Genomic DNA, 14,483 nt, shown 5'->3' with positions numbered 1-14,483 from the left:
GAAGACGATGGCGACGATGACGGAAAGGTGCACACAGGTTTTTGGTTTACTGTGCTTTGCCCGACGGTGCCAAGTTTGAATTTAAAATCTTCTAAACCGACACAAATTATAGCATTGTGCTATAATTATAGCTTGCTCCACACACAATCCCGGCGCGCCGCCAACTTGCATGCTACACCATCGGATTGCACGCAACGCGTAACGCTTGGTAACGTCAACACGATTCCGCGCCAAAATGGTTCCTCTCGACGTTTTTTGTGTTTTTAGTTGCCTTCAGATCGGAAGCTCAGGACAGAGTCGAAGCAGGAAACAAAACGGAAAAGCACACGAGGAAACATTATTCTGCAGACAATAAATAAATATAATGTAAGTAGCTGGACAAGCGAACAATGCGAAGAAGGGAAAGGGCTAAAGGGGCCACGGAGCTACCGAAAGGCTCTCGTTCCGAGGTGCCGGGGATCTTATTTTAAGTCGACAGGCAGCGGCAAAGTGATCGCCTCTCATCGCCACCCATCGTCATCGTCGTAGCGCAAAGCATATAGGCTCACACTTAAGTAGAAATCGAAATGGTAATTAGACAGAGAAAACCTGTAAACTACATTGTAAATGTCGGTAGCAAACTAGCCGGGAATCAAGTATTGACCCCAACCCGTGTCACTGTGTCACTGTGTGTAAACCCGCTAGCAGTAGTTAAAAACACAATCCTGACTTTCGTTCAGTTGAATCCTTTGGTGGGAAAATGGCACATCGCTAGTGGGTAGTATTTGGGAGCTTACTATGTATATGTGTAAAGTATAAGCATACGTATGCGTGTGTGTGAGTGGGTATTTATGTGTGTGTATTTTATCAGTGTTGTAGAATTAAGTGAACCACTGGATGGGGGACTTGGTCTTGGATGACCGACCGAACAACCAAGATCGCTGGAAGGCTCTACCAATATATTTACCTGGTTCTCGGAGCAGCTCTTGGACCAACCGCACACGCACACTGTCGCCAAGGTTGTTTTTGTACTAAAACGTTTATTCCATTGGCAACGCTCTGCGCAACGGAGCAAAGGAGGATGTGCCAAAGGTGGTCGCAGCGCAGCGCCGGAGCGTCGGACAGTAAGAAAATCATAGCATAATGCATAATCGAATCAAATCGCATATTCGTAACAGGCACCATAAAAACATGTTAAACGAGACAAAATCCCATACCTAGCCCAAATGTACCGAACGGCCCCTTGGGAGGGAATTTCCTCCAAGTCAAATCACAATCAGCACAGAAACGAGGATCGACCAGGATTCGGTTAGAGACAAGTCCTCTCTCCCAGATTACTGTGGCACACGGGGGGCACAGACCCCTCAACAGACCCTTACGTTGCTGTCGTCATCCGGGTTCCTCGTGCTCGCCAGTGAAGCAGCAACAGCTCGTTGCGTTGCGGTTGTTTTTTGTTAAATATTAACTTTTATTAACAAACGTCTGGGTTATCAAGTAGTGTAACGTAACGAGGGAAAGGATCTGTTTACGAAGCGTCAACAGGGACAGGCAACTACAACCCGAATGGCAACTAAATCAAACTTAGTGTTTAAGGTACCCAGCGAAACAGCGTTCAGTGGTGATAGATATGAGCATCAGTTGTTGTGTTTCATTGTGGCACTACCCGCACCACCACCACCAACCCCTGTTTTCCGTGTGTTGTTGGGAAACTTTACTCGGCACACTTCGATTTGGGAGGGATATTTTTGTGACTGTTGAAAGGATTAAACGAACTAGGCCTAAACTGGAAGGCCCGCTTTAGGGACGTACGGTTACAGAAGGTTCCTGCCGTAAGGAATTGGGTGATCTTGCAATCTTACACTCTTACAAAGCTTTCAAACACTCTTCTCCTTTCTTTTAACCAAGAAAAAAACGGTTTATTTCCCTTCCCAAAAGCACCAAAGGCGAGAATTGAGATTGAGAAGACGCACACTTTCCTCAATCCCGTTGCCAACTCGAGCCGGGGCCGACAAAGCCAAACTACATAGCAGGGATAACAAAAAGCAAGCAACGTTAGCAATGTGTGTGTGTTGTTGTTAATTAAACCAATAGGTTTCATAGGGCATATATTGAACGAGTTTTTTACGCGTAACCCTTACGATTCGTTAAGCCACGTGAATTGCGAACCACACGACCCCGGTTGGCGGCTGGTTTTGGTTGGTTAGAAAAATGGTTAGATATTTTCATATTAAACCAGGGCCGTCGGGATGGGTTGTTTTTTTTCGAACCACTCGGCACCCCGAAAGAAAAATCAGGCCGAAATGCGATTTCGTTGGTTCAAAGGATTTGTTGCACAGTACAAACTGCAGGGTGTATGTATTGGAGAGTAACAATTAATTTAATGTTTAAGAAATCCCCAATGCGGGCCACGAATTGTGGCCACCATCACTGACCCCCACAGCTTCCCGGGTCCATTCCGGGCGAACACGAACCGGCTATTATGAAAAAGCCGAACCGAATAGTATAAATGTCGCAGAAGTGTCGCGTAAAAAGCACAGGTTACGATTAGAGGACGACATGGCGGTAGCGACAGTAGAACATAGTGGATCAAACCGGATAGAGAAGTAAAGCGACTAAAGCGACACTACCACAAAGTACGAAAACAAAATGATAACGATACGGAACCGCCGAATTCATGTAGCACCAGCTAGACGGATAGAGACCCCACACATCACCGAGAGAGAGAGAGAGGAAACCAATGGAACCAGTCATCATCACACACAACGGTTGAGTTCTTTTTGTATGAACACAAATTGTGAGCACACTTTGTACGCCACGACAGACTACGGTAAACAATATTCAAACTCTATCGCACAACCTTGCCGCTGGTGATTGTAACGAACCGAGATAGAGGGAGAAAGAAAGCGTGAGAGAGAGAGAGAAAGTGAGGTAAAGAACAATAGAACGAGAATGGCCAATTTGCTGAGTGAGATACAGAACACGGCACAGATAGAATTGCGACACCCGCTTGCTGCGCCATTTTGGGACGGGCAAAGGGCCGAAGAATTGAGGTGCGTTGAGCATGGAAAGGCGCAAACAACACGCGACGACTAAATCGAAATGGCTAACAGGGAGCGAAATATTTAAGTGAGCCGACTCGAGCCGAAAACAGCACTCAAGAAAAGCAAGAAAGCAAGCAAAAATGGGCAAAAATCTAGATTTAAAAAGGTGTTTATTTTATAATGAAAAAAAAAGTATTATACGGGTATGCCAAAAAGTATATTTAACATAAAGTAAACCGATAACGTAACGTAAGAATGAGAAACTAAGTGGTTGAAGATTGAATACAAAACCAAAAAAAAGGAGAAGAAAACCAAGCTACAAAGTGGACGGTAAACGGAAAACAGTGAAACGTAAGAGTTAACCTCACTGTTGGGCAAGTTTCGAGGGACATCAATGCAAAACGGAACTCCCGCTAAACCGGAATCCGGAACCTACACTAAAAGAGGAGAATTGAACACACTGCACGAAAAGTGGTGATTGCTGAAAAGCATCGAGAGGAGGTGGAAAAGATCAAGACAAGAAAGGTCAAGGAGTAAGAAGGTAAACACAACAAACAGAAATAAGCCAACGACCCGACCGGAAAGAACATTGAACAAGCAAACGGCGCAGGCTAAACTGGCGAACAAACAAATAAAAAAAAACTATATTAAAAAACCAACAAACTGAAGAATAAATAAATGTATGTTTATTAAAAAAGGACTCCACTCCGTGTTCCCGTGTGTGTGCTACTGTTGATGCGGTTTCTTTCGGAATCGTTTCATTTTCATTTTCATGCTCGCCAGGTGGCCAACGCTCAGGTCCGAGCCGCGCCGCTGCTGGTCCACCTGCTCGAGCCGTCCGCGCTCCTCGTCCAGATCCATCTCGTCCGACGGGCGGCGGCGGCGGCCGCGGCTGCGGTTTCTTCTGGCACCCGGGATGTCCTGCGGGGCGCTCCCGTCCACACCGGAATCAGCGTCCGCGTCTCGATCGAAACCCTCCCTCCCGTCGTCCGACCGATCGTCTTCGCCTTCGTCCGGAATCGTGCTCGCATCGTTGTCGGTCGCATCCTTATCGAAGGTGGTCTTCTGGGAGCGGTTGGCCAGGAACTAAAACGAAAAACGGGACATCCGAGTGCTGGGTGAGGGTCCAAAGCTCAAACACCCGGGACGTACCTGCTGCCTCCTGATTTCGGCCGTGGCCAGTTTTTCCTCCAGATCCTCGAGGCTGTTGGTGCTGCTGGACTGTTCCTCGAGTCGCTTTAAGCGTTTCGGTGGGTGCTTCTTGATAATGCCATCAGGATTTTCTGGGTCGCCAAGGGGAACCTCAAACGCCTCCGGACGCGCTGCAAAAGTGTCACCGGATAAGTGTTACGGTCAATTACACAGTACTTGTCGCACCAAAGATGGTATAACCAATCAGCACGATCAAGTTTCAAACTAACGAATTCCCTGCAAATGGCAAATGGTTGTGGTCACGAAAGTAACGAAGTAATATCTTTGTTATTGGTATCGTTTGGAAGGACGCATTTCAGCATAGTGGAACCATTTTGATGAGCTTATTTTCCGGCACACTTTCTTAAGAGAATTTTTCGGCTGTATTTAGGCACTAATCGGCATCGATAGCTGGTTTTCGAATACTCACTTGACGCTGTTTCAGCGTTAACGCATGAGAAAAATAAAAATTACGTCCAATTCCGTTGGACGGAAGTCCGTTCGGCTGAAAGGGCTCGTTAATCATCATAATTAACTTCCTTCCTTTCACCCGGTGTGGCCCTGCTTGGCCGTAACGTTTCAGGAATCATAATTTTCAAAGACGAATTGGACCTCCGAATTCACCTATGTTTAAATCAGCCACGAGAGTTACATGCTCATAATTAATGCTTCAAAATAAAATTGCTAACACATCGCACTTCAAATAAACAAAATTCAAATAAACCTAACTTTTATTCTACTCTCATTCGAAGTTATTTATACACAAATTGCTCTAATGATAGCCGTCAAATTACCGTTCTTATGAAATTCACATGGACCCAACTTACGAAGGAATAATGGTTTGGTTTATTATTCCAGTTGTGTTTGAGAGTCACGACGACCGTGCTTGAAATTACGGACTTTAATCCTTTATTGGCTATTGTTAAAGACACAGATGATTAACCATTACGCACGAATATCCTTTAGATTGTTGTTTCATTAAATAACTTTCTCGTTCACTGAGCGACCATTTCCATATTGCGGTTCTAGTAATTCGCATGAGGTCTTCACAAGCAATCGCCAAACAAAGTGATAATTTATCAAGGTTCCAAGAGATATCTTCCTCAGTTTAAGAGCCTTTTAGTGTGATGCTTAACTCCTTTTTCGGTAACTATTTGAAGATTTGGTACACGATCAGTGTTACAGACGGCTTGGCTTTGCCTTTGGCACCAGTCGGGCTCACTCTGGCACTCTGGTCACTAATCATACAAACGATTGACAGAGCCACAAACACTCGAAAACTGATACCACCAAATGTATTGAAGCTCTCTCTCTGTTGGGTCATCACCACAAATCCTTGCCACGGCCGCCTACGTCATCACTTACGGTAGACCAGCTTCGAGATCGTAGATATGCCTTCGCCTGCCACCGGAACGGCCCCATTCGATGGTCCACAACCCATGCTTCTGATGTCCTGGTGCCCCCGGGGGGCAATTTGCCATCACTCACAACGACGGACGGCGGAACCGGGGCCCAGAACCGGGGCCCGCAAGGTGTTAAACTGTGCGGTGCACGGATGTGTTGTTGGGTTTTTTCATTGGCCGGAACACCAGGAACCACACTGCGAGCCCACCGGCGTGCGAAGAGGTCAACACTGAACTGGCCACCGAAAGGGAGCACGGCTTCGACCGTGGTACCCAATTCCACTAGCACCTGACCCAGGTTTGTGACGTCACACCGGGTGTAAGGATACGAGTGAAAGGACGAAACCGACCGGACGAGGGCCCCCAGGTAAGCGCGAGCCAACAACACCAACCATATAATTATCGCTCGCTCGAAATCTACACCGTCGAAAACCGCGGGGAAGGATGGAAGCCAACCCGGTCACAGGGGCCCCGGGACTAACTAATTCAATCCCAACGAGCGCCAATCGCTCACGAATTATTGTTTGATTTGTGACCCCGAGCGCTGCGGGTGGCGCCGTGACTACGGAGAATTGCTGTGAAAATTCCACGGCAATCGCCGTGGAGGTCGCCACCGGAAAAGCAACAGCCGCCGCTGCCGCCCGGCAACCAACGTCCGGATCAACAGGCCGTGGGAAGGCAAGAAGTTGCCCGTTAAGTAGCAAACATTGTTAGCGGGGTTAACCGGTGAGTCGTTGCGCCGTTAATCGATTAAAGTGTCGCGCGAAATACAAATTACTGAGTGACGTTGTACATAGCTAATGGAGTCCCGCCCCAAAATGCTTCTTTTCACTCGAAGCAATGACCAACCGGCGAAGTTTATTACTATTATTAAAGAAATCTGCAAGATCTGAAAAATACTGTAATAATCCGAAATGAGAGCGATAAAAAGTTAATAACGAAATAAGGTAAACGGTTAGACGGTCCAACAAGGATTACTGTAAGCCCGAAGATGACAATCTTTTGCGGACCACTAAAGGCTAATCAATGTTCAATAAAAGGGAGGTTTGCTTAACGAACTTGAAAAGCTAAACAGCAACCATCAGATGGTAATTCTAAAGAAACATTAAACATTACCCCATAAAACCCCCCAAGAATGAAACTTCGCGGCTGGCCGTCCAGAAGAAAAGGTCACGACCACCGAAAACCGAACCGCAAAGGCGCAAAGAATAGGGAAAACCGTGGGGAAAACGAATTGGAAAAAGGGCATCGTCAGAGCTGGGGCTGCCGGTCCGTATTGGGGTGGTGTAACTTTGGCACGATGGCCGATAAGATTGGTGAAAAACTATCGAGAGCGGGGCGAGTAGCTTTTTATTGATTTCTTACACAGTTCACAACCTTGGCAATTCGGTTCACAGGTCAACGCTAACGCGGTTGTTCCCACGAAAAAAAACGGGGAAAACAAGTCGATAGAACAGGGCGTCCTGGAGCTGATTCTGCCGAACACACCAGCGCTAAAGTAGATTATTCACAAAACTTGATTAAAAGTAAAACGTTTCTCACATCGAATGTTTTGTAGCAGTTTTGCAATAACAAAGGTTGGCGCATTCGGGAATCGTTGTACTCATGCTTCCGCTTCCTGGCCATCCTTTTAAAGTGTCCTGCAACGGGCGAGGCGATAGTAAAAATCGATACGACAGTCATTATGGGCATGTAACATTAGATTACACCACGTTTGCGGCTACAGACACACTGTCCAGTAGGTGAGTAGTGCACACCCGGGAAGTCGGCGTCGGCTACCGATGAGCCCCCTTTGACACATTGACCGTGCGTTGCGTTGCCTCATCGGCGGAACACGCACAGCCGGTAGGAGATCCATTTGTAACGGTCTCGGGGAGTGCGGGTCAGTAAGTTGTGTTGTGAATTTCACCAACATTATTAATACCATCTCAACTCTTGTGAGCGGAAGGTGTTGACAGACTCGTAGTAATTTGAAGGCAAAAAATAACGAAACTAGGGCGTTGAGTAATGGTACAGAAACGGAAAAAATCGCTGCGCTGGGGACATTAATAGACTCGACGTGAAACTGTCTATTACCGAAAAGGACTTTTCATTCAGCATTATCATTCGAAGTTGGGTTCATACGGTTTTAACCATGGAGAAAAGGTAGTCAAGTAATACATATGGTAAATGGTAAGGGCGCTGACAGCAAACCTGGCTCTAAGGATTCTGCTAGTAGCGTAAAGCACAATTTCGTAGAGCTAGGCTGAATCGTCCATTTGACCATATAGGAGTTAATGAACGAAGAACAATAGTTCTCCTTTGCTCCAAGGTGCCAAGTCCCAGAACAAGGTAACGATCTCTGTAGTCCAGGAGGAATGTTCGAGGTCTGTAAGACAGCAATTCGCGCTTTTGTATAATGTCTACCCGTCTCAATCTGTTCGGTAAGAGAGTGACCAAACCACAGACAAAACCTACATAAAAATCAGTGCCAAAGAGCCAAACGTAGGAACTTAATATAAGGGCATATAGAGCATAAACATTAGTTGTCTTACAGGCATTGGAATACCGTTATTTAATCGCAGATGAAGATTCAAGCAGAAGCCAACTCGAACCCTTGGGTAGTTGAAAACAAAGACTACAAATATATTGAGGAGCTTTAAGATGGTTTCTTTTTATAACTGGGCGATAGTTGAATCTGAACTTACCTGCCTATCAAACAAGAAAAGACGAATATAATTTTGCTACCCGTTTCGACTGCCGCAGCTTCTGAGGTCGACAGCAAGTTCACAGTACGATACGTTACACTACAGACTCCCGTCCGCAGTATTACTGTGAAAATGGAATAAATTTTAAACACGTAAACAAAATGGCCCGTAGTACACCCGACGGAGGAGTGTGGCCCCCAAGCCACAGTCGATTCTCGACTCCGGCACCGAAAAGCATGTCGACGCGGCGGCGTAATAAATGGGTAGCTAATCAATTCCAATCACGATAATTACTCGCACCGCGTCCATCGTCCATCACACAGACGACGGAAATGCGAACCGCCGGACGGACTGCGGAATTACTGCTCGTGCAGCAAAATGGCGATTTGAATTTGCTATTAGTTCCGTTCACGGTGGTTCGGTTCCGTTCGCGACGCGCGGTAGTGGCCACCGGAGCACGGGCGGGGGACTGAGAATTGTCATCAACGCAGCACCAAAAAGGGGAACCCAGTCCAAGTAGGGTCCAGCTGAAATGGCTAACCGGTCCACAGGTTTCCCAAATGCCCGCCCGCCGGACCGGGCGGAAATATTAAACGCGGACGGTGGACGGATCTGAAATCGCATTTTTATTACTTCAATTTCACAATCGATCAAAGCGGTCGGGTAGAACACACGCGCCCGGGCCGGAAGGGCCCCGATGGGCGGTATACATTAGTATGCCGCCATCAACCACGCCAGTAAACAGTAGAGAGAAAAAAGTACAGCCTCAGGTATTTTTGTGGTTCATTTTATTACAATGAATCCGGCTCTAGGCTTTGGGATTAGGGCCGGGCCGGGTGTTGTCAAGCTGGAAGAGGAATCAACCGAAGGCGCGGACGTCTGCTCGGTCGGCGGAAAGGATCAGGAACCGGGTTACTACCGGAGGAGGAGCACTGTTTCTAATTCGTGTGGATCTTTATTTTACTCATAAATTAAAATATCCTAGCAACAGGCATTTGTTAATTTACTCTAAATAGTAGCGTATAGTAACTAAGCAGCAATCAAAATCGAAGCATCGTAGCATCAAAACGTAGCGTAGAAGGGGCCACTTTTTGGGGGGACAAGCGGTGATTGTTTCGCTGTTTCAGCAATTTAACAGTACACAAACAGCAAAAAGATAAACGAACGGAACGAACGGTACACAAATGTTTAAAATTTCCAAACGATTGATTCGATTAATTTGCACTTTTCTGAAAACTATAAAACGTTCAAAAAGGCAACACCTCAAGCCTGAACCGTTGCAAACTCTCTCACGTGTGACTCTTTCTTTCGGGGGATGCTTCCCGCGGGATAACCGAGGACAACATTACATACACACAAACATCGGTGTAATGCAGTCGGTTTCGTCGGCCGGCATCGTTGGTTAGTTGATCGCGCTTCTACATTTTTGCATCAGAGACGCGTTCAGCGTTCGTGAACGCGAGTTTGAGCTAGCAGAAGCTTAACTGAATAGACGCATTCTATGAAAGTATCCTCGAGAGAGAGAGTTGCATGTAAGAAAAAGGAAGATAGGTTGAAGCAATAGAAAGGATGGCAACCAGCCAAATGGAAACGTAAAGAACGGTACTACGGGAGCTAACGTGATAAAAACGTGATAAAGTGATAGAAATAAACGCAAAACTCAATCAAACGGCTGCCAAATCCGGGTCCGGACAGTAAAGTGCGTTTTGTGGGACATAATTAAAAAAAGAAAACAACCCGCTGGCCGTCCTGCATCTAGAAGACGACACGTAGTTTGCGTAAGCGGGACTGTCCTCGAAAGGACATCGCACGTAAACGAGGGATGCGCTACTCCAGCGGCTCAGTCTTGATGGTGGAAGATGCTGACGACGCGTTGCGCCGGGACGACGACGACGAAGAACCCCTCCTCGTCGACGTGGTGCTGGTGCTGCTGCTGGATGATGCGGGCGGCCCCGGGGACAATTTATGCTGCCCATTGGAAGACGGTCGAGGGTTGGCTTTCGTGGAAATGAGCGGCAGCGGGATGGTGACGTACTGTTGGGAGCCATTTTCTGGAACCCAAGAAGCAAAGCAGATCGAGTTAATCGAGTCCCCAAAATGGCCACCACTCAAGAGTCTAGAGAGAGAGAGAGTTCGCCTACCTTCGCTGTGGAGCTGTATCTGTCCGGATTGTAACAAGTTCACCAGCACGTCCTGGGGCAACGTGCTGAGGGCGGCCGCCGGGTAGATGATGCTGCTGGTGATTTGTTGTGGGGTTGCTGCTAAAGACGCCACCGGTGTGGTTGTTAACACGGACGGGCTGCTGGCTGTTGATGCTGCCGGTGCCAATGGTTCCGGCTTGACTTTGGGTGAAGCTTTGCCGGCGGCGCGGCCGGCGGTCGGTTGTTTCGGGGTCGCTGATTGTTTGTGTTGCTGGAGTTGCTGCTGTTGCTGTTGTCGGTGTTGAATCTGTTGCTGGAGCGCTTGCTGTTGCTGTTGAATTTGCTGCTGGATGGCGGAGATGGTGGCCGCGGCCGTGGAAGCCGTCAGCACCGTCGGTGATGACGATGAGCTGACCGACGAAGCCTTCAGTGCCTCAGGCTCGTCCGGCTGGTGGTGGCGGATGGATGGCTTCTCACTGAGGCCGCTGTGATGCTGCTGCTGCTGATGTTGATTGCTGATGATCATCGTACTAGAGCTAGGTCCTGGGGGAAGCGGTGACTCCGGTCCCGAGCAGTCGTCGGACTCGCTGCCGGACGACATCGGTGACCGGTCATCCTGTGGAGAGACAGAAAGGAGCAGGCGGAGCAGGCGTCAGTGAGACAAGTTGGCAATTTGTAATCGGATCGCCACCGATGGGAGGCCCATTACCAGGCGCGTGCAAAATGAAAACATAACCATGCGGCTGTAAAGGAAAAACTTGCCCCCTGACCATAAAATCATCATTCTTCAGCGATTGAGACACAAAAAGGGATTAGCGCGCGCGCCTCTTCAGCCGCTTCGGTGAGGAGAGATAAATCGTTTCTGACCAAATTTGCCGCCAACGGCGGGGCGGACGATGGAAAGCGCCGCCGGTGCGTGCGCGCCAAAAGCTCCGATCCGCGGGTGACCGATGTCTGATCGATGGATGTGCGTTCGAAAGATTGATTGCCAGGTTTCTGGTGACGAAGGTGAATTTTATTGCAGCCATGTGCATTTCAACATATTTTTTCATTCGCTTTTTGTTACACCCTTTAATATTTTAAATCCTTTTTTTAAATTTTCTTTGGTAACAGTAGAGCTACAGCAATAGGACAATTTTTTCAAAGTGTGTTAATCTTATTTAGAATCGTCAATTTTCGTTAAAATAAAACACATAAGTCTCTCTAGCCACTTTACTTACTTCGCATTATTTTTTGGTTTGTTGAGCTTAAGGTCTAGTTAATTTTAAACAAAATACAGCTAAGGATGTGGAAAGTAAGAAGTATGTTGGTGGAAAGTAAAGTAAGTATGTTTTCATTGTAGAACATCGCGCCTTATATTACGCCGTTACACATGAGCGATGTATTTCTACTCAGCTATTTGATAGTTTGCCAAACTGATTTTAATTATAGCAACGGTCACGCTGATGAACCTTTTCTTTGGAAACACCGAGCGAAGCAAAGCCTTGAACACTCAATTCGATAAAAAAGCAATAAAAAACATAAATAACCGAGAGGGTAATAAGGAAAGGACGCTGTCAAATTTATTTAATGCTAAAGCTTCAAAACAAACAAAAAATATCGTTAAGTTAAGTTACCCAAAATTCATTGTCGTATAATGCCATTCGATGATTAAAAAAAGGCTGGTAATAATCAATTTTAAAACAATGGATACATAAAAACTCAGCCACAATAAATAGACTTCATCAACTATGTTTGCTTCAATCAATTTTAAGGTTGTATTTAGGAATTAGGAAGATCTCGTTAAAATGCGGAATTCAGCTTCAATTCAAGGTCACAGCGACGGCAACGCCTCGTAATTTATGAAAGAAATCAAATATAACATTGGATTGGATAAGAGAGATCGAAGTAACAGTTGAACGATGTGAATATGATGACAATCTTTTCCTTATTAAGGCCAAGACTGCCTCCGATTATTCCATAAAAAAACAATAACTTATGTTGTTTCCCTTGTTTCAAAAAATTTTACTAATCTACTGAATATTTGAAGTCAATAACTAGAGTTCTGTTGGCTTCCTAAGTAAAAGCGGCCAATGAACCAAGTTGCACGACCGTGTTGTGTAATTGTGTAGCTCTATTTGTTTCTCTCGCCCCATTCAGCGCACCCATGTAACGATTGCTCGCTTCAACCGCGGAAATGTGACAAACAAGTGACTTCAACGCTCATTTTACGAGCAAACGCAAGCGACGAACTGATCGTCCTCTACCAAATCATTCTCACCCCGTCGCCTCTGTTCAACCGCAGCCAGGAAATGGCGGCTGGGCGAAAGCACGCACCGTGGTATGGCCGGGTATTTCATTAATAAAATATTCCGCCCGAATTTGGCAAACACCGACCGATCGACCGATTGGGAAAGTTCGATAGCTTCTTCTGTTGAGGGCTCCCCGGCCCGGGTAGCCCTTTTACGGACGGCTTGGTCGGCCACGGGCCACGGTGCCGCACTGCGCCGTCGTTCCACGCCGGAGCCGATCAGTCTCCGGTGCTCCTCCGGATCGCAACGCCGTACTTTATTAATGAAGCGCAAAATTATGACGCGCCCCTGATGACGATCGCGCAACGGGGAAACTTGAGGCCGCGGACCCGTGATTGACACGAGCCTCGGGCCGATGATTGTCACCATTTGGGTCGGGAAAGGCTTTCCCAGGACGTGCGGCCCCCGCGGCCCAGCCCGGCTGACAAGTTGCGACGCTGCTCTGCGCATCAAACTCCGGTTGCGATCTGAAATGCGATCTGACAAACGAGATATTTTCTATTTTTATGCATGACAACGGCATCCCCTTTTTTGGGACGGGGTTGTGCCGATCGCGGATGTCGCGGATGCCAACGCACGGAAGGAAAGAGTCGGGCCGGGGTCGAGCGGGCTGCAACGGGCAAACATTGCTATCGAGTTTTCCCCCCGGGTTTTTTTTCCTCAGAAACATCAGCGCAATGAGGTTGCTATCGGTGATCCCTACCGTCGACCAGTATGGAAGCGCTGCGTGACTTGTGTCATGTCGCGAGAGCGAGAGAGGCGCACAAAGAAGAAGAAAAACTTGACTATGCCATAGTGTTTGAGTGGCCAAAGACAAATTACGAATTCAGAAATTTTCCTCACCGTTCAACGACCGGCCAGGACGCGTTTGGCCGAGCGGCTGATGGAGCACGTACCAACTGAGCCCCGGGGGTGGAAATGAGTCGCACAAAGGTTTCACTTGGACAAGGCAGTCTTACGAAATCATTCCCGTGTCTGTTGCAAGTTGTTCAGCAAACAAGATTTGGGATATTCTATTTCAAGTATTTTCGAAATTACGAAAAATCTTGGCAAAAATCCTTCCAACAATCGTTGGATTCCAACGAGCATCCGTATATTTAACCGATTTGTTATATTCAGTATTTTCCATGACGCAGAGATCCTTAAATCGAAACAAAACACAGAATAGCCAAGATAGTTAGCTGATCATGTTGTCGTAAGAGTCAGACAGACCCTTAGATTTCATTGTTCGTGCAGCATTTGACTTTTGAGTAGTCTCGAGGCATCCATTGAGCCCCTGAACATCGTAATAAGGAGTTAATAAGGTGCATTTAATTAGCAGTCATCAGACTATCCCACTCGCTCAAAGCCAGAAGATGATTGGCCAAGGCGATCTCTGTTTATGATGATGTTCTGTCAGCAAATGTTGAGGTCCTTCTTCTATCAACGGCATATGCTTAGGCCCAAAACCGCGAAAGGCGTCGAGTACAATTTTCTTTATTTCCGTTCTAATAATAATAAATAATACATAAAAAAAATTATAAAAATTACGAATTTAAAATGATTCAATCAATTTGATCAAACGCATTCCGGATTAATTGAGATATAATACTTTTATTTCTAATGAAATTCTTTGAGTGTTAACTAAACTTCGTTGCGCTAATGTAACAAGCAAAAAGCGTAGCGTTCTTGAGAGCTTCGTGACACGTGATCACGCACGCTTTAGAACGCATATGCCCTATAGGAATGCAGGCCTTGATCGTTATCGAGT

General features: G+C 46.6%; 2 protein-coding genes across 2 annotated transcripts in view; both read right to left on the bottom strand.

The window, feature by feature from the left end:
• Positions 1–3,746: 3,746 nt before the first annotated feature.
• LOC128278608 (uncharacterized) lies at positions 3,747–8,610 on the bottom strand. The gene is made up of 4 exons (XM_053017338.1): positions 8,596–8,610; positions 5,577–5,664; positions 4,173–4,342; positions 3,747–4,106 (listed from the first exon to the last, which is right to left on the bottom strand). Exons 1-4 carry the CDS (start codon positions 8,608–8,610, stop codon positions 3,747–3,749), a joined length of 633 nt encoding a protein of 210 aa, XP_052873298.1.
• Positions 8,611–10,128: 1,518 nt separating this feature from the next.
• Positions 10,129–14,483, bottom strand: part of LOC128278029 (serum response factor homolog) — a 109,547-nt gene continuing 105,192 nt past the window's right edge. Inside the window, exons 3-4 of the mRNA XM_053016663.1 lie at positions 10,443–11,058; positions 10,129–10,352 (exon numbers count right to left, since the gene is read on the bottom strand). Coding sequence (XP_052872623.1) covers positions 10,129–10,352; positions 10,443–11,058 — 840 coding nt within the window. The remainder of the gene's footprint in view (positions 10,353–10,442; positions 11,059–14,483) is intronic.

This window comes from Anopheles cruzii, chromosome 2 (assembly GCF_943734635.1).
Source record: "Anopheles cruzii chromosome 2, idAnoCruzAS_RS32_06, whole genome shotgun sequence".
Classification (NCBI taxonomy): domain Eukaryota; kingdom Metazoa; phylum Arthropoda; class Insecta; order Diptera; family Culicidae; genus Anopheles; species Anopheles cruzii.
Note: the sequence above shows the minus strand (reverse complement) of the source record. Positions and strands in the feature narration are given on the sequence as shown.